General features: G+C 36.0%; 3 protein-coding genes across 3 annotated transcripts; 1 reads left to right on the top strand and 2 right to left on the bottom strand.

Moving 5' to 3' along the window:
- Positions 1 to 100: 100 nt before the first annotated feature.
- LOC121975759 (UDP-sugar pyrophosphorylase-like) lies at positions 101 to 13,459 on the bottom strand. Its single transcript, XM_042527596.1, has 18 exons — positions 13,251 to 13,459; positions 12,491 to 12,595; positions 11,412 to 11,528; positions 10,134 to 10,274; positions 9,721 to 9,820; positions 6,366 to 6,493; positions 6,210 to 6,281; positions 6,013 to 6,077; positions 5,869 to 5,929; positions 5,656 to 5,773; positions 4,930 to 5,054; positions 4,483 to 4,559; positions 3,632 to 3,737; positions 2,887 to 2,946; positions 2,482 to 2,562; positions 1,990 to 2,229; positions 1,668 to 1,861; positions 101 to 456 (listed from the first exon to the last, which is right to left on the bottom strand). The coding sequence occupies exons 1-17, from the start codon at positions 13,353 to 13,355 to the stop codon at positions 1,694 to 1,696; spliced, it is 1,869 nt and encodes a 622-aa protein (XP_042383530.1). The 5' UTR covers positions 13,356 to 13,459; the 3' UTR covers positions 101 to 456; positions 1,668 to 1,693.
- Positions 13,460 to 14,814: 1,355 nt separating this feature from the next.
- On the top strand, positions 14,815 to 15,597 carry LOC121978461 (E3 ubiquitin-protein ligase EL5-like). Its single transcript, XM_042530804.1, has one exon. The coding sequence runs from the start codon at positions 14,815 to 14,817 to the stop codon at positions 15,595 to 15,597; it is 783 nt and encodes a 260-aa protein (XP_042386738.1).
- A 327-nt stretch (positions 15,598 to 15,924) lies between these two features.
- LOC121975757 (probable polygalacturonase) lies at positions 15,925 to 19,718 on the bottom strand. Its single transcript, XM_042527592.1, has 5 exons — positions 19,109 to 19,718; positions 18,540 to 18,660; positions 17,413 to 17,661; positions 16,961 to 17,114; positions 15,925 to 16,625 (listed from the first exon to the last, which is right to left on the bottom strand). The coding sequence occupies exons 1-5, from the start codon at positions 19,532 to 19,534 to the stop codon at positions 16,100 to 16,102; spliced, it is 1,476 nt and encodes a 491-aa protein (XP_042383526.1). The 5' UTR covers positions 19,535 to 19,718; the 3' UTR covers positions 15,925 to 16,099.
- Between the last annotated feature and the right edge of the window lie 339 nt (positions 19,719 to 20,057).

Here is a 20,057-nt window from a genome sequence, read left to right as displayed (position 1 = left end):
AAAAACAAAAAAGAAAGTATAAGTGGTTCAATGGATATCAATCTAACAAAAGGATGAACAAAGAGAACATGATTGAAAGAGGTGATCATTACATTATGAAAAAAGAACTAATAGCCTTATCTTATCTCTTTATGTCAACTCTGAGTTCATCACAAATGATGGAAACAAAGAACTTTCTGACCAAAGTCAAACTCCCCCAAAAAGAAGAGGAGGAATAATGTGCAGATGAACATGAGGAGAAAGCAGATAGACATCACTGTCCAGTATTGTGCAATGCTCCAAGGTTTTACAGGGATTAGTTTAATGGTGAGCAGCCATCTCTCTCTGTCTGGTCCAGAACTCCATTGTTGTTTGTTGGCTTGTTGCAGAAAGGTCCAAGTGAATGAGGCACTGCCAAATGTCTTCTTCTTCTGCCTTCCTTTCTCTGACTATTATTCTGGTCCTCTTCTTCTTTAACTGCAAAATCTAGCTGATTCATTGCATGTTTGGCTACTAACATGGGCTGCTATACAACCAGACAAATCATCTATTTATTTATTTTTTTAAAAAAAAAAAAAGAAGGAAAAAATTGATTTGTTGGAGGATAGAGAAGATATGATTGGAATGGAGATTGGCCTGTTCTACTTGTGTTCCACATTTACTTTCTGAACTAAAAGAATCTAGAATCCTTTTTGAGACCTTGATAATAGAACAATTAATGGTAGGATTTTAGACTCCAAAATCATATTGAAGAAAGCAATAGATAATTGCAAGGATAATAAGAAGAGGAACATGCAGGAACACTAACAACTATTCATTAACTTCGTTTAATCTTTTCAACTAATATGAAATTGTGAAGAAAGATAATTAAAAATAGATTTGGAAGAGAATTGTAGCATTGATAAACAGGATCTACCTTTGGCATTTAGTTCATTTTGGTTTCTTCTTCCTATCTCGTGATTAAATTGACTCTCCAACTACCCAACATGAACAAATAGGTCCAGCTATGAGGCAACTAAAGTTAGATATTTCCAATAAATATGAGAGTGCTTCCAAAATCAAATTCCATCAGATAATAAAATAAATTAAATTAAAATTTTGGTTTATGAGAATGTTTGGATATATACGAGGTTTGTCTGTGTATATAAATATCTATTTGTATGTATATCAAACCAAATTGAATGAAAACAACTAGGTCATGTTATCGAATTGTGTCCAATATTATCGTCTTTGCAAAATATATGTCCTATTGTGTGACTTGAAATTAATCTTACAGATATGCAACCAAAGGCATCATAATTGCAATTAGTGATTGAGAGGCCTAACAATAATTAAGATGAAGATTCAATCACCTCATCCAACCATGCTTAACTTATCTAGCCCTTACACGTAACCTAGTTCAACCGACATATCCACTCGTCTTGCTTTGTCAACTCACTTGTAGCCTTTCGATAGATCTGGTTTTGGTTGATCCATCCTATCTAGCAGTCTTGGTCTCTAAAATTGAAAAGTTCAGAATGAACTGCTTGGTTCAAATCTTGGAATGGAAACATCATTCTACTCAAATGATAATTTCATCTTAAATTAGTCCATCCACACTTTGCAATTGAAATCATTTCTATTCCGGTGCAACTAAAAAATTAACAATTTCAAGAGAAAAAAATCTCTCGGTTAACTGATAAACTTGCCTCGTTCAGCTCCTTCAAAATCTTGTTCAGGGTTTGAATTGAAATTTCCCTGATTCCATGTAGTTCAACTCCAACTGCTCGATTTTGTAAATCTTAAAGCCTCTTATCCGGATTTCCTGAGGAATTGAGTTGTCTTTGTAATCAACATGCTCAATAGTCCATCCTTTGTTTTGAACATGTCCTGTCACTTTGACCTGAGAGAGATTGCAAATAAACATGGATCAGATACAGTGAGATTGTAGTTAAAATCTTCAAAGCGAGCTAGCAATGGAAGAAGCATCTCTTTTCTAATTATGTTCAATAAAGGGCCTGAAAAAAATACATCAGCTTGATCGTTAGCAGTGATGACAAGAGTTCCGTCCAAGCGGAGGCCATCAAGGACTATGTTCTGGCCATTGATGACCAAGGTAGATCTCTGGGAAATGGAGCATCCTTTGCCGACTTTCCATATTACATCTGTGAATGTTGAGGCCCACTTCGGACTCCATGTGACGCGGGGCCACACTTCCACCTCCTGACCATTGAAGATGTCAATAATGGGATCAGCTACAAGGACTCCAGCCTGCAAAAATTTCTAACATCTGCTTAGAAGAGTGAGCATTTGCTCAACAAATTAAAAGATCACTGGAATCACTTTGTTTCAATCAGTTATTATTCCCTGTCGAACTGTGGCTAATAAACACACTATAAGATCCAACTCGGTAACCTTTTTATATATTTGTTCGAACAAAGGAATCAAGTTGTTATCAGATTTCATTTTACCCTTTATAACCAAATATGCATAGCCTTGTAAATAGTCCTTCTCGAACATTACCTTTTTTAGCATGAGACAATTCGCTCTATAAACAGCCATCTCTCCACTTGTCGCACTATGGTATGGGTTTCCTTTCGGCACCTGTATTCAATCAATTACTTGAATCAGCGCAATTTCCATCAGTAGAAACGAAAAGGAACAAGAGAGGATAGACCCATAATCCTCTCTATAGAACCTTCCCAAATAAAGAATCATTCAAACAAAGATGAAAGGAGATGATAATCAATAGATAACTTGGACGTTTTTTTTCTTCAACCGATTTTAACAAACCTAACGAGCGTTTAGGAATATGTTCACAAAAGATGACTTTGGTGTATGACGATAATCAATTGGAAACTAATACATTATATGAAGTTTGATCCATATGCAAGATCAAAAATTGATATAGGGAAGGCAGATAAATACCTTGGAAGCATCTTCGGGGTTATTTTTTACTGGTGCATAAGCAAGCCATTTATCCACTACCTAAAAAAGGTAAGAGGAAAATAAACAGTTAAGTTTGGCGTGTAAATGCAAAAAAAAATAATAATAATAATACCACGTAAAAAAGTCCAGTCACTTTATGAGTTTAAGTAACAACACAAAAAAATCTAGTATGAATAAGTAAAGCTACACTAAAAAATAAACCTATAAGTTATTACGATCCACAGTCAGCAACATGCATAACACGTATATCATAAAGCTAAGAAAGGAATATCGCAAAAGATCACTGGGCACAATCCAAGCTAAAAGGCTAATGTTCTAGATGTGATCCTTTGAGCAAGACCAAGGCTGGTTGCTCTAATAATGTTTAGGCCGTTCTTCAGTTCAAATCATTCAAATGCTTCGTTACCTCATGTAACAATATCATAGTGCTTTGGCAAATAACTCAGACTTCGAAGTGTAGTTATGGGTTATATAGCATGATATATCAACACGTCTATAAGAAAACAAGGATATAATGTGAAGATACTTTTGCTGACCTAGAAAAATGATAGTTAAGTTCAATATAATGGAGATTGAATGATCCTCAATAGTATCGCAGGCTAAATGCAAATAAAATAATGACAAGTAAAAGTTAGGGATTTCCAGACAAGTCCTAATAGTTGAGCTTGAACATAACTCAAACATAGAACGAAAAAGTAATCATGATTGAAAGTTGAACTCTCACAGTGAATCCAATCTTCGCTGATGCAGGAAGAGATTTTGGATAATCTTGCATCATACATTCCAAACGCGTTGAGGACTTAAAGGATGTCTTGCTTGAATCTTTGTATCTGAAATAAGGATGAAAGAAGGCAGTTTATCGTATTAAAGCTTAATATCTACGAAAGGGCAGTTGTTATAATTGTGCGTCATGCTTTCTCTTCACATGAAATGAAGTTATCTTGTAGTAGAACATAATCAAAGTAATCAATGCCTCATTTTTCCTCTCAAAGAAACAACAAACAACTCAATGCTCATCACTTTATTGACTTCAGCATTCAATGTGCTTGGAACATATGCCAATTACCTTACTTCATACGGAAAAAAAATGCATATGCAAATTTCAACGATTTTTATCTTCTTTATTCCTCAAACTTGAAAGCCAATGCAATCGCAATAATTCCTCAATTGTGAGATAGTATATTTATGATTTTGATTGTTGATTAAACTATTAATAGTTTGTCATATTTTTATTTCTTTTGAGAATGTGAAAAACTTAGGATTCAACAACCACATAGCTTATTTTCATTCATAGTAAATGTCTAGATTTTAAAAGAGAATTTTGAGTAAAGACATGGTTTAAGTTGGGAGGTTCCAACTCTACTTACTAGAATTTTCATTATCAACTGAACGTTAAAATTAAGCTGAGTGATTTCTCAAAAAATGCGAATTTTCTGGTAATCTCTCCAATTGGAATTTCACGTTATTAAGGGATAGATTTATTAACATGGACATTCACTTCGGAAAGCTACACTTATTTTCCATCATAAAAAGAAAGGCAAGTTGATCTAAAAGGGTACAGAAGAGTGACAATACTTGGGATTAACAAATTCAGCAATAGCACCTCGCGTTTTGCTAAGCTCCTGTATGTATGGTTCAAGCTCCAAAATAAGCTACAAAAAAAGAGAGATTTGATCTAATTACAACATTCAGTATCCAGATATATGAGAGTATGGAATTTGAAACAATTTTTAGATGGTTCTAAAAGATGTTTATTTATAACTTGAAGTTGGCTAAATCTCAATAAAATTTTCTTCATTATCTTAGAATATGTAAATAATGCAACTTAGCACCGATGATTAAAATTAAGCTTAATCATGAACACCCCCATTTGGCTCTAACTGCGCAAGGCAAACAAGTTTGAACTCAGAGTAAGCTTTTTGATGAACAAGCAGAAAACATAATCTTTGAGCTTGATTGAAATCGTGTTCAATTTGATATAACCTTTTTGACATCTAAACAATTATCAGAAAAGATGCTCACCTGGTTTATGTTTCCAGGGAAAGGAGAAAATCCAGTCTCACAGTTTACATCTCCATCAGCATGCCCAGTCGCTCTTAGTAAGGGGCCCAACTGATTATACTCCACATTAATTACCATTTTTGTACCTAAATATCATCTATTTAATATAGATATCAATCAAGGAAATAAGACAGGTTTCTTGATAGTGAATAATTATTTAAAATATAACTAGTTTGTGTGTAAGAATAGGATACATAAATCAGCCATATCAATTTTGGCATTAGTTTTTTCTATGCATATAATAATTGACCAACACCAATATATATATATTATTGAAAAAAAAAAGAAAAATAGGAGTAGACAATCAAGTAATTACTTTCAAAGGGTACCCATGAAAATAAGAAACATTATAGATCAAGAAAAAGGAAACAAATGTCAACTTTGTTGAGGAAAATGGATATGAATATATGATTATGCAAAAGATAACTAGAATCCTATTTTGACATATTGTAGCATGAAGGTGATTACGCTCATCCCGGGCGGCCCTCACAACCCATCCCGGTTATGTAAAGGGAGGTAAATCACGGAGTCAACTTATAGCCGACTGTCAAAGTGCTAAAAGGTGGACCTATTTTTACATATTAGATATATATAGAGAGAGAAGTATAAACATCTAAATAGAAACTCATTTTAATAATTACGCAAAGATCAAACACTATAAGCATCAGAGTACAAAAAGTGTATTACCATCCGTATGAGTAAGTTGGGCTATCCCTCCCATAGCTTCTTTTGCCTTTCTGGGGACTGCAAGAGAATTGACTTGATATCCTCGGGTTGCGCTGACACCCAATGAAGCAGGAATACCCTAAATAAACAAATGAAGAAAGTTAGCAATTCATTTTTATTAAATTTCAGCATAATACAGAATACAAACAAAGAGAAAGTATTTGAGATATCAACCTTAAATAGTAATCCATTGGTATCTTGAAAAAACAGAACCCATCTAATATCTGCTCTATGCCTGAGAGAGAAACAGACTCTAGTAGATTCAGTTACTAAGACCAAAGAATACAGAATAAAAAGAATCGACTGATAAAAACACACCAGAGGTTAAGTAGACCACTCGAGAAAAGAAGTGTGTGCACATCACCATGACCATGTGGTTTTGTCTGATTAAAATCACATTGAAATATTATGCCACGAGTAAGTAAGTTCTTGGTAATAGTAAAATGAAAGAGTTTAGCTAATTATATCAATATTATAGATCCATGTGAGAAATAAATGATAGAAGAGGAAGTCACCTGAATTTTGTAGCTGTCATTTGGGTCCAATGCAAGTCTTGCGTCATTATCATTTAAGCATGCTACTTTTTCCTGCAAAGTGATTGTTGAAAAACAAGGTAAATCCTTTGCCATGTGAAATTATTAAAAGGGAGCATATTAGACGACTGACGAAACCTGTTTAAGAAGTTTCACTTGAGAGCTTTTCATTCCAAAATAATAATTTGCTTCTAAAAGTGATAATGTTGGCGCATGAGTGTCATCAGATGTCATTATCACCAGAGGAATTTCAGCTTCACCATGACCTAGAAAGTTAATAGCAGAATGATCAATAGCAGCCTGTCACAGCTACCACATTTCTTCTCCTTCATGACGTAGATATGAAAAATGGATCAACAATAGTTTTGTACTTAAATCTATTTTTTTTATTCATCAATGGTGCGGTTAGTAAGAAAAGAGAAAAACATTTAGCCATGTTCAAAAGTGAGAATAATAAATCGCAAATTGACTTTCTTATGGTTAGGAAGAAAGATACAAAAAATTTGTAAAAATTACAAGGTCATCCTTAAAAAAAGCTTAACTACCCAACATAGATTAGTAGTGTTGGATATACGCCTTAAGCATAGTATCAATAGAAAGAAAATATATACGACTCCTAGAATTAAGTGGTGGAAATGAAGCATAGGAAGCAAAATATATTTAAGGAGAAGGTAAGAGTACAAGTATTAGGTGAAATATATGGTGACTCTAATACGATATGGGATAAGATGATATCAAAGTTGAAAATAGTAGCTAAGAGTGTACTCGATGAGTCAAAGGGACATACACCACTAAGTAAGGAATCTTAGTGGTGGAATGAGAAAGTACAAGAGAAAGTGAAGAAAAAACGAACAGTTTATAAGGAATTATATATTTGTAAGAACGAGGAAAATTTAAAAAAATATACAATAGCCAAGAAAGAGACTAAGAAAGTAGTGAATGAAGCAAAGAATAAAACTTTTGAGCGAATATATCAAAAATTAGATACAAAAGAAGGGGAAAGAGACATTTATAGAATAGTTAAAGTGAGAGAAAGGAAGACAAGAGATTTTATCCAAATAAAATATATTAAAGATGAATGTAACAGGGTACTAGTAAACGATGGAAAAATAAAAGAGCGGTGGAAGAGGTATTTCCATCAACTTTTTAATAAAAGTTTAGGTGATCAACTTAACTTAGGTAATTTAAGTAGGTCAAATGAGTATAGAAATTTAAATTTTTATCGTAGAATTCAAACTTTAGAAGTAAAACAAGCTTTAAATGGGATGCACAATGGAAAAACTGTTGGACCAAATCGTATTCTGATAGAGATATAGAAGTGCCTAGGGAAACAAGGTATTGACTGACATACAAAATTATTTAACATGATATTGAAAATGAAAAAAATATCTGATCAATAGATGGTAAGTACTATTGTGCAAGTTATATGGGTATTAAACTAATAAGTCATACCATGAAACTTTGGAAAAAAGTAATAGAAAAAAGATTAAGGAGACCACGATGACTGAAAATTAATTTAAGTTCATGCTTGCAAGGTCGACAATAGAAGTTATATATCTTCTTAGACAATTAATTAAAAAATATTGGGAGTAAAAACAAGATCTACATATGGTATTCATTGACTTAGAAAAAACTTATGATAGAGTCAAAAGAGAAATTATATGGAGAATTCTAGAAAAGATAAGTGTTAGCGTAACATATATTGAACTAATTAAGGATATGTACGAAGATCTAACGACCAGAATAAAGACTTCAAGCAGAGTAATTGAAGCATTTCCAATAAAGATAGGGTTACATCAAAGATCAACTCTAAATTCCTATCTTTTTATCTTAATTATGGATGAATTCACTACATACATTTAAGACACAATACCGTGGTGCATATTGTTTGCAAATGATATTGTTTTGGTAGCTGAAACACGTGAAGGAGTAAATGCTATACTAGAATCTTAGCGGGAAACACTAAAAGGAAAAAATTTTAGGCTTAGTAGAATAAAGATAGAATATATGGAATTTAAGTTTAGCAATATTAGATATAATGAGACAATTGTTAAGATAGGAGATGACGAGTTGATCGGAACTGAGAGTTTTAAATATTTAGAATCATTTTTGCAAAACGATGGAGGTATTGGAGAGATATCTTACATAGAATACCATCAGGGCGGTTGAAATGGAGAAAAGCGTCAAGGAAAGTTCTATAAATTCACAGTTAGATCTGCTATATTATATGAAGCTGAATGTTAGGCTATAACTCAAGCACATGAGTAGAAAGATGAGAGTTAGATGAGGATGTTAACGTGGATGTGTGGACATATGACGATGGATAGAATAAGAAATGAGAGGATTAGAGAGAAAGTCATCGAAGTTGCATCTATTTAGGAAAAACTTTGAGATACATGTTTAAAATAGTACGGGTGTGCACTTAAACGACCAATAAATGCTCCAGTTACGTGATGTGAAACTATAACAAACACACATATCAAACGAGGAAGAGGAAGATCAAAAAAAGACTTGGTTAGCAACAATAAAATAAGATAAAATTTATTTATGTATAGATGATAATATAGTAGAAGATAGAGCTCAATGACGTAAAAGGATCCATAGAGCCAACTCTACCTAGTAGGATAAAGCTTGGTTGTTGACGTTGTTGTATCAATGGTGCATTTATTACATTGTTCTATTGATGCTTTGAAAGTCTTAAGATGTGCCCATTATTTATGGATCTGTAAGGCAAGAAAAAAAGGTAACAGGAACCTCTCGGGCAGTCAAGGTGCAGGGTGATAAAACTCAAATTGCTAGAGAGTTACAAATCTCTTTTTTCTTTTAATCCCAATCATTCCTTATAGATTAGAATACCAAAAAAGCATCCTTGTAATTTGAAGTCATTGGAGACTGCGAACGGTTCTAAATGATACTGCACACAATTAAAAATTAATCAAAATAAAATGTTCCCATCATAGTACAAAAAATTCCTACCTGAACCTTGAATTCTCAATCAAGTTAACTACTAGGATATCAAGGTTAAATATAAGCCTTACTTAGGCAAAACATAGAGTAAATATCAATTTGACTCAAGTTTCTCCAAACTCACAAGTATTAGCCTTTATAAATTTTTTACAGTTTTAAAGTTCGCTGATTTGTTGTTCCTTCAAATTTGTTAGAAAAGAGCCATAGAATATTATCACTCTATTTCTTTAATCCTCGGGGAGATAAGGGAAAAACCTAAAATTCCAACAAAATGATCAAGCAGTATGAGGATAGGATAACAAATTGACTGATAAGTATAGAACGTGCAACATAACAAAATTCTACTAATCCATAGTAAATCAAGTAAGTTATGATTAGCAAGTCAAGTTATTCAATTTATGACCATTACTCCAGAAAACAATTATAAGCATTTTCTTCTATCAAATTATACTTAACAACTGCAATGATCTATGATGTATGTATTGGCAGTGAAATCCTTCTCAAATAAGCCAATATGCATAACAACCTTGTACTGTTCTACAGCTAGCCTCTTGCAATGCCAGAATAGACTCAATGTAGTATTGAAGGAAACATCTGTTTGTTGTAGTTTCAGAAGGAAGGGCCAACTGCAACATAAAGTTGGGTAGAATTATGTGAAAATAACAAAAAGTAGCCATAATCAGCTAAACTATGTGCACTAGCAACTAATACTTCAAGCATTAACTTGAATAGTAGGCATAAACAATTTATATCAGCAGCTGCAAGCTTCTAAGAGATACATAAATGTTAAGGATGGCAAAGTAACTCATACTTCTGGGGTTTTAGTAATTGTTTCAATTGTGTGAATAATTTGTATTATACGTGTATAATTTGATATCCATGGTGCGATCGTCTTCCATATAGAGAAAACTATAATATTCACAAAAGCATGTTACTAACTTTAATTCCTTTGTAGCCAAGTCGTTCCCCGAGCCCACCAGCCACAAGTACAAAGGCAGCTTTCCTAGATTCTCGCACACCAGTCTCTTCCAACAAGGTAAATTTCTCATCACCAAATGTCAGAATTTCTCCTGATGGAACCTGCAGAACTACTAAACATTAGGTTCAAATCTTGAATTTCCATTTCAAGTGAAACAGTGAGATAACAATCTGATATCTGATGATATCTCCTATGACTAGTTGATAAAAAAAAAATTAAAACCACTGCAGGAAGTGAAACTGTAACATAACAGTCTGAATCTGATATTATCAGTTATGACTTTGTTGATAAAAAAATTTAAAACCAACGTAGGATTTCTATAAAGTTAACTGACATAAAGACCAATGTAGGATTTCTATAAAGTTAACTGACATAAAGATGCTAAGAGTATCTGGTGCTTTGAACTATTTACTTAAAACAAAAGATTTACCCAAGAATTATGTTGAGAGACAGAAAAGTGAACCTATCATTGATTGATATAAGCAATTCTATTAAGTTTTTTGTTGTTGCACTATCTGCTATTTGGGTAACAACCACTGAACATCGGATGACAATTTGCATACCACGTAACAACATGTTTGTTCTAAGGAAGATACTTAAGATGAATTTTGGCATGTCACGTCAAGCACAACAGAATTCATAGTTTGACATTTGATGACAAGATGTTAGATGGGGCATTGCTCCATCAGATGTAATGGGAATTAGATCAAAATAATTGTGTCGTTATTGCATCATAGCAACCAAGGCAAAATTTCTTATGACTGAAAATTTCAAATATTTAACTTCATCCCACAACCTTGACCCTGCTAATTATTTTGTAGCAAAACAATCAATGGAGATCATCAGCTGCATAGTCAACTTTAAAATAGCTCAAGCGGTCCTCTTCACCATCATTCATCAAGCTGTGTTTATCTCAATTATTTGCGGTTGGCGACAGGGATCTTGTCCCTTCATTAAGCTCACATTAATAGCAATATTAAAATCAATTATATAATTTTTGTAGTACCTGAAGTAAAATCTACTTTTGACACCCCCTTAATTCCACTCTGATCTTTAATCCTTATAATTATAAAATTTATTAATCACCTTCGAACATTAAATAACTGATATAGCACAAATGCACGCATACAAAAAAGAAAATTGAGTTTACAGTTTAACGTAGTACTTCATAACTGTTGAAAATCCTTTTGAAAATTGAGCTATCTGTCATAACAAGAAGGAAATAATATAGTACTCACGGAAGGAGTGAACCCATCATATGGATTTTTCCCAGCTTTTGAATCAGCCAAAAGTTTTCTCGCATTTTGAATATATGATACCAAACCACCAGGATAGCTTGAATTAAGTCGAGCAACCTAAAAGATAAAGGCATATCAAAAAATGTTATCCTGAAAAAGACAGCTTGAAAGTTTAAAATTAATTTTCAACATTAACTATTCATGTTTATTCATCTGTTATGCTCCTGTGTTTCAACTGGGAAATAATACAAAAAAGAAACCAGATATTAGTGAGAAGATGCAATATTTAACAGGAGTGTAGAACAACTGCTTCAAATATGTGAATAAATAAAATGATTTCAATACTAAAAAGGCATATACTGAGATAAAATTCAACATAAAAAAATATGAACTTTATCGGCAAATTAAAAAAATCTTTCACCATCAGCCCTTATACCAACATTTCAGCCAATACTAAAACACCAGAACACCTATCTGACTTCCTCATAGTAAAAGCAATTATCACTTTCTTCCTCTTGATTTTCTATGTGTTTTGTTTTCTTCAAAATAGCATCTTAGTGAGTTGTTTTGTATATCTAGAATTACATTTACACAAATGATCATCAAATGAGTTCCACCAGATCATCGTTATATCTACATGAACCACTGCATCTGAAGTATCATAGGAAGCTAAATAATGGCAAAGAAATGGGATCACTCAACCAACCAAAACACGTCTCAAACTATTCCTGATATTGTGCGTTATCTGAACAATAACTCAGGTTAGAACCTCATTTCTCATTGTTATTGGCCCATACATAGTTGGATGATTTCAATTGGTCTCAGTGCCAATATTTATTTTTTGAACCATGACATTTACAAAATAAGAAAAAGGGAAAAAGGAACTGAATTTCTTTAATGATGCAAGGAATGTGTTTCTAAGCACTACAAAGAACTCTAAAACATATGATCCTAGACAAAATGATAGTGTTTCTTCAAATGTTAAAAACATAAAAAATTTGTTGGATAAGATACATTCTAAAGAAACCAGATTTATCTGTGCCCGAAAGATCAAAAGAATACAAGAAGAATATGCTAACCTGATGTAAAAAATTCTTTTTCCTTGTATCATCCACACCTGGCTCTGGCCAATGATCAAACAAATGCTTTTGCCCCTTATCTAATAGCATCTTTGCAAGTGCAATCTGATAAAAAATGGCCCGCTTTAAACCAAGAAATAAAACTTTACAAGTCATGCACTAAGAACAGAAAAAAAAAATTGAACCATGACTAGAGTTCCAATCAATCATTTTATATAGGCGATGCCAACTATTATTTTTAGTAAACAATGCACAGCCGAGTTTTCATCTACTTCACTTATTAGGTGCTATAAATTACGGTATAGAATACTGGACTTAAAAATTTAACATCCACGTAAAGTGAACATTTGTACAGAGATAAGCCAAGTCAACAATGCGCAAGGGATACAAGCTTAATGGAGCATGTGCTCGTCCATACATCTCCTTCCCAGGTCTCACCAATAATATAGCAAAAACTAACCAACTAATAAGGACCATTCTCATTTCTCATTGATGTAAATTTCCTTTGAGAAGCAAAAAAGAATCCTCACCGACCACTACAGTCATTAAGACAATCAACAAGTGGAGTCTTTTGTCCGTAGAAGAACATTACTATCTACAAGCCGTGAAATTCAAATAGCTCCTCAAGAACATACCTTAAAATCTAACTATAGTACGACGTCTTAATGGGGAAAAATAAAGGGGACAAGAATAAAAATCCCATCTTTCCTGATGTTGTTTAGGTCAAGACACGAAAATAAAAGGTTGGACTTCGGACGACCTCCTCGGCGGAGAGAATTCCGAGATTCTTGTCGAGATTCGGGGATGACGAGATCCAGCCACCGGCGATGCTCAGCCCTCCGAGATTCTCTCCGGCGGATTCCATCTTGCAAAGATCGGAGAAGGCCCAATGCGGATCTCGCCGATGGAGAGGAAATCAGCAACCGAAATAAGAACAAAAAAATTTACTTTTTTGTTATATAAATTGTGCGGGTTAAATTTTTATTATAAATTAGTAAAAAAAAATGGAAGAAGATAAAAGACAGTGTTTACTATTCACCTTAAGAAACTCAACAAAATAGGAAAAAAAAAATGAGGGTAGAGAAAGTTGACCAAGATATTATTATTATTATTATAATTATGATTATAATACAGGTAACATTAATCACCTTTCATTCCTTTACATTAATTATAATTATCTATGATTAAACTACTAATCTTTTTCATATTGTTTTCTAATTCAATGATGTTACAATATATTTAGAAGTTTTTTCTTGTTTTTTGATTTCTCTAGCATCTTAAGCAAACCCACAAAGTAGTCCTCTTCGCATGGAATCCTAAGTGCACCATTTTGATCGAACCCAAACTCCTCGGCTACCCTCTCCATCAGAGTTCGGAAAGTCGGGAGGCCAAGGTAACTTATGGGGATCACAAAAGGTCGCATGTTGTCACCGACATACACCGGCAAGCACCCTTTGGGGACCACGAATGACTTCATGTTGTCGATCAACAAAGACTCTTTGAGCTCCTCCTCGATTGCTTCCCTCTTCCTTTTACACGAAAAGGAAATTGAAATTTTCAAATAACCAATGGAGTAACCCATCAACCAAAATGTTAAAATATCATCAACAAGAGCTAAGAATTCAATACAACAAGAACCGATGAAATATATGAATAAAGAGGATACAAATTGAATTTCTTAGGGCGAGGATTCGGCCAACTACCTCCCTTCCTGGAGGAAAGGATGAGAGGTAGATGGTGGCCTTATCTTCGCCCTTTCTCGATATTTAGTTATTGAATACTTTTTTTTAGCATCGTATGAATGCTATTTGAATTTATTTTTAGCGGATATTTTTAGAAAATGTCTAATTTTTATCTGGTCCCATGCCATGTTTAGTGTCCCAACGTTTGGCAGTTTAATTTAGATCTCAACATAATTTATTAGATCTTTAGAATTTTTTTAATTATTAACTAAAATTTTACGGAAATTAGCAACCTTGTTTACTAATGGATCTTAATCCACTGGACGCCGCAATTTCGATTTCCTAGAAAGATCCTCACGCAATCTAACTCCCGCAATCTTTCACAACGGGAACTAACTGTCACGAAAAGTCAGAGCCACGTTTGAGATGAGTCGGCAGAGTCAAACGATGCCTTCGAGGTCAAAGCGAAAAGGGAGTTCATATGGAAGTTTACTTCTTTTTTTTCAGTCAATCGCGGTTCGTGGACTGCAGCCATTGCGGTCTCAATCTTTGATCGATTCAACCCTTCGATGGTTCCTTTAATATCTGCTTCCGATCGAGTCATGGCATCGATTCTTCTCCATGTCGTCGTTAGAACCGGCAATGGACGGCACTGACGACGCCTCCGTCGCCGCCGTAAGGATCGGCACAGAGGCCATGGTCGCCGTCGTTGCGTTCCTCTTCATGGTCGTCGTCTTCGTCTTCTTCTTCTACCTCTACGCTCGCCGCCGCCTGCGTTCCGGAAGTGGCCGATTTGTCTTTTCCAACACTGCTCCCGACATCGGCAGACGCGGCCTTGACGCTGCCGCGCTCGCAGCCCTGCCCGCCACCGTGTACAGCTCGGCAGACTTCAAGGACCGCGGCGGGCTCGAGTGCGCGGTCTGCCTCACTGAGCTCGCCGACGGCGAGGCGGCCCGGGTGCTCCCCGCCTGCGGCCACGGTTTCCACCTCGAGTGCATCGACATGTGGTTCCACTCCCGCGCCACCTGCCCGCTCTGTCGCCGGCGAGTCGTCGTCGGCGAGCCCTCCTCCCCAAAAACAGAGCCTCCGAGTCCTCTTCCTCCGCCTCTGGAGGCTTCTGCCCGGGAACCGCTGGCGTTTCCGACGAACGTGTTGATTTGGGGCGGCCGAGGCCAGGAAGGCTCTCTGGTGATCGAGATCCCAAGGAGAGCCGTCGGCGGATCCGGGTCGCAAGTCTCGCCGTCGACGACGGCTTCGGCCGCAGAGGAGTCGAGGTCGCTGTTGTCGGTGAGGTTCCAGTCGCTAAGACGGCTCTGGAGCCAGGGGAGGAGGGCCGGCCCCTCTTCGACTGAGTTCCTCGACGTCGAGCAAGGACTCGCCGAGGGAAGCGCTCCGCTGCCCCAGACTCCAGCCGCGAAGCAATAACGCTGCCGGAGATCGAAAGCTTAGCTCGAGCTCCGAGTTGCACTGGCGGGTCGCCGATCACCGGAACTCGTCATAAGTTTGATTCTTTGCTGCGTAGAAAGCGAAAATTAAGCATACTTTGTAACAATTCCCATATACTCTGATGAAGAATTCTTCACCACTCTGAAAATTCATCATTTTTATGCTATTTAATTTGATTCGTTGATGCCAAAAATTATTGTTTGGGGTGCATGAGTTTGTTTGCGTTGTTAACAAATTGGAAATAGCTAAGGGATAATTACAAAATTGATGGCAACAACTAAGAGAAACAGCAGTGAACTCACTGTATGATCAAGCAAAGAGCTGTAAATTTCAAATATAACAAAATAACAACCACCTTCCATATATATATACATGTCATTCGAGGGACTCGATAGCTCCAATTATCCACACGGAAAAGTTCCTGCCTAAATACCCATGATTTAAATGTTGTAATCAATACCCCTGCCTAAATAACAATGATTTAAATGTCGTAATCAATGTCAGTGATATTTTGTGACACTGATCGCTTCACTAGGTTCCCTTGCTCATCGTATAAGTCAAGATTCTGACAAGGTGAAGGGAAAATGGATCCAATCACATGGCCATCGACAAAGGAACACTGGAAGATATGCTTCTTCTTGTAGGTTAAGCCCACTGACATGTCTCGGAAACTGACATCCTTGATTGGAATGTCTTCGCTGCCATGGATCCGAACTGGAACCCTCACACCCTGGCCATGGATACTGCTGAAGGATATATTGGTGATGATAGGCAGAGCTTTAGGATCGAAGCCTTCATCAGGATGTTCATTGTAATCAGTCTTTATTACGATTCCAACACGAACATTTTCAAAGATTACATTCCGGTAGGCAATGTTCCGAACGTAGCCACCTCTTCCAGGGGCTGTCTTTATTCTTACCCCTCGCCTCGTCTCCCAAACGAAAAGATTTTCCACTGTGACATTTGAGACCCCACCAGACATCTCGCTGCCAATGGATATTCCAGCACTGTGAACAATTGTATACCAAAAAACATATCAGAAATCTCAAAAGACTGAAGTAGTTGAATCGTTAAGCAAGCTGCCCATATAAAAATACCATAAGAACACAATCAATCTAAACTTTCTTACTGCATGGACTAAACTAGTGTACTGAAACTAGTTTCATTGAATGACCAACAGGACAGAAAGATGAAGATCAATTAACCGAGTGGGTTGAATGATCATGTGCCATAACTTGATAGATATTCATTTCAGACAGCCTTATTTCTATCCTTAATTTGCAATACAAGTATCTGTAAATATGTAACTGTATACATAATCCATAGAACAAAAAATTCTTACCTAACCACAGACCGAACAATGAGATTACGAATTATAATGTTAGTAGATGGCCGTCCATATGCTATTCCATACTGATCCCAGCCACTTTTTATGGCTATTGCATCATCACCCACACATATATAAGAATTTTCTATCAAGACATCCTGGCATGAATCTGTAGAGAAAATGCAGAGTGATCAACATTTGGGAGACATTACTAAGAAAAAAGTATATTGTAGCTGCAAAAACAATAATTATTTACAAGGAATCAAGTGTTTTTTAAATTTTCTTGAGAATAAATAGAGTTCAATAAGGGTGTGTAGGGGGTTGTTTTAACTTTAAGTTACGATTTACTTCAACACATGTCACACCAATAATGCTTGAATAATAGAAAAAGAACCTATTGTTCAATTCTGCTTGAATCTATGACATAACTAATGATACGGGAAAAGAGTGCCATAAGACATTCGTACCTGGGTCAATACCGTCTGTGTTTGGAGCTCCAAAAACAGGAGCTAAGATAGTGATTCCAGAGATAGTGACATTCTTGCAATCATAAGGATGAAGTGTCCAAAATGGAGAATTACGGAGAGTTATGTTGGAGATGACAACATCCTTGGACCACATAAGTTGCACAAGAGGCCCTCTTGTGTTGGTGAGGATTTTCTTCTTGTATTTAGTCCACCATGCTTGACCTTGACCATCAATTGTGCCATTATAGCCTGTTTCATAAATACAAAATGTTTTTAAGAAAAGGAAGTGCGCCATGATACACCAAAAGTACTTTTAAAAAATTGAAAGATAACAAGTAGTTCAACAATGATGTAATAAAAAAAAAATCATGCATCCATGTACTATTTTAATTTAATAAAAGTACAGTGAAACTGCCAAAAACTAGCAAAAGTTCTTATGGATAGCTGTTCATGAGCTGTGAAATATGTCCACAGTTTACTAACTAAAGTTAAAAGCTGGCTTTCTATAAACACTAAAATTATATTAAACCACCCAAACCAGTAGTTTTCCTTCAATCTTATTATAAATGGTAATTTCAGCAGCAGCAGTAGATCGAGTGGGATTGAGAAAGCAAAAACATTGTATATTTTCATATATAGTAAAAGGAACAATATATGAGAGAAACTGCTAAAGGTAATGAAACAGGATGAGTACTGGAACTCCTTCCCCTAGTTCAGTGTTGGATTTGATGCTTTTACCATAGTAAACTTATAGCTATGCATATGAAAGCACCTCTCAAATAAAAAACTAGGAGTCTTGTGATTGTCAAATTAAACTCCCTTGGTTGTCGGAACACTTCCCTATGGGGCATGACACCAATCTCTATAGTTTGCACACTGAACATCTTATGAGGATACAAAACTATTTATCTTCTCATGCCTCTCAGATGGTATATATAGCATTGTCTTGGCAATTCATTATAGATAAAAAAAATATATCTATACTGTATAAATTGATTTATAATATACCATTATCACACTTGCTAAGGTTGTAATGTCCAAGTGAGAAATTCGTTTTTTATCATTATAGCTATGAAACAGAAGTGAAGATGATGAGGAACATATATAAAAAAAAACAAATTACTAACCGGTGATGACAATATCTCTCAGGTTTTGACCATGTATTAGACTTCCATATCGAGGCCCCTTGTGTTCCCGTCCGTATCCATATGAAGGTAAAGGAGGCATCAACGGCCAATGATTTTCATCCTTATTAAGAGGTAACAATAAATGAATTAAATATAACAACAGCAACCAAACCTTATTCCATTAGGTGGGTCGGCTTCATTCAATAAATGAATCAAGTATAACTCAACATATCTCAAATAAACAGTATTTTTAAATACGGAGAAATAGAGAAGGCAGGGGAGAGAAGATTGGAGAATTACTAGAAACAAGAATCTTACACACACACATGCAAAAAAAAAAAAAAAAGTCCTATTCCTTGATGTTATGATGTTTCTGCTTGATATAAAACAGCAAGAAATATTGTAGATTAATTGAGTAGTTGAAAGTAATTCTAATAGGAAAAAATTGGTATTTCAAATCATTGATATTGACCAACATTTGTCCTTAAGCAAGTCAATTTAGAAACGAGCTTGAGTATTTAAACTCATGTAACTAGATAGGAAAAGCAAAACCTTGCAAAGTACTCTACCTCAATCCCAAGAATCACTGCGCCTTCAGCGAGGAAGAGAGTCATATGATTGGTAAGATTGAAGGGGGCGGTGAGCCAGCGCCCAGCCGGAACATTCAGCTGCCCGCCTCCTCGCGCCCCAGCCTTCGAAATGGCCTCCACGGCACGCTCGAACGCCGCCGTGTTGAGAGTCTTCCCGTCCCCGACCCCGCCGAAATCCGTCAGATTGAACGCCACGGGTCGGAGCCTGGGAATCGGTCGCGCCGCTGCTTTCATACTGAACAACCCCACCCCATCGATGGAGTTGACCTGCAACCCGAACACCATCACGAAACCCACAACCCAGAGGACCAAAAGCTGCGTCCGGTAGGCAGTGAGAAACGACATCAGCCAACGGGGGCGCTGGTGGAGCTGCGGCCTCCATGACGAGGAGAAGGTGTCGACCATGGTCGGGTGCCCCAGGAACCGATCGGATCTGCAGAAAAAAAAACTCGTCGAGAAGCGAAGAAACGGGGATCAATCGAGAGATCTCGTTGAGGAGAATGCGATGGGAGCGAGCAGAAGGAACCGGCAGGGAAGTGCGGATGGAAGATCTAGGGGTTTGGCCATGGGAGAAGCGGAATTAAATGGGTAGCAAGCCGATGGACGTGGAGTTAAGGCGGAATGGTTCGAGAGTGTCCGGTCCGGTCCGGTCCCTGCACTCACTAATTTTGATATTTTGGGAAAAATTCCTAAAACCAAATAAATGAATTTATTAAATTAATTGAATTTACATATCTATCATTTATTTAATTCGAAATTGAAATTTTATCTAATAATTCATTTGAATTAATAGGTTATATATATTTTTTGAATAAAAATTACTTAATTAAATTTGGATTTAACAAGCATCAAGAAATAAACAAAACAAATAAAAAGTGCTGAACATCTAAATTTCCTCTATTATCGCGTATGTTAGTAAAAATTGTGA

This window comes from Zingiber officinale, chromosome 4B, assembly GCF_018446385.1.
Source record: "Zingiber officinale cultivar Zhangliang chromosome 4B, Zo_v1.1, whole genome shotgun sequence".
NCBI lineage: Eukaryota > Viridiplantae > Streptophyta > Magnoliopsida > Zingiberales > Zingiberaceae > Zingiber > Zingiber officinale.
The sequence above is the reverse complement of the archived record's forward strand: the minus strand, read 5'-3'. Positions and strand labels throughout refer to the sequence as shown.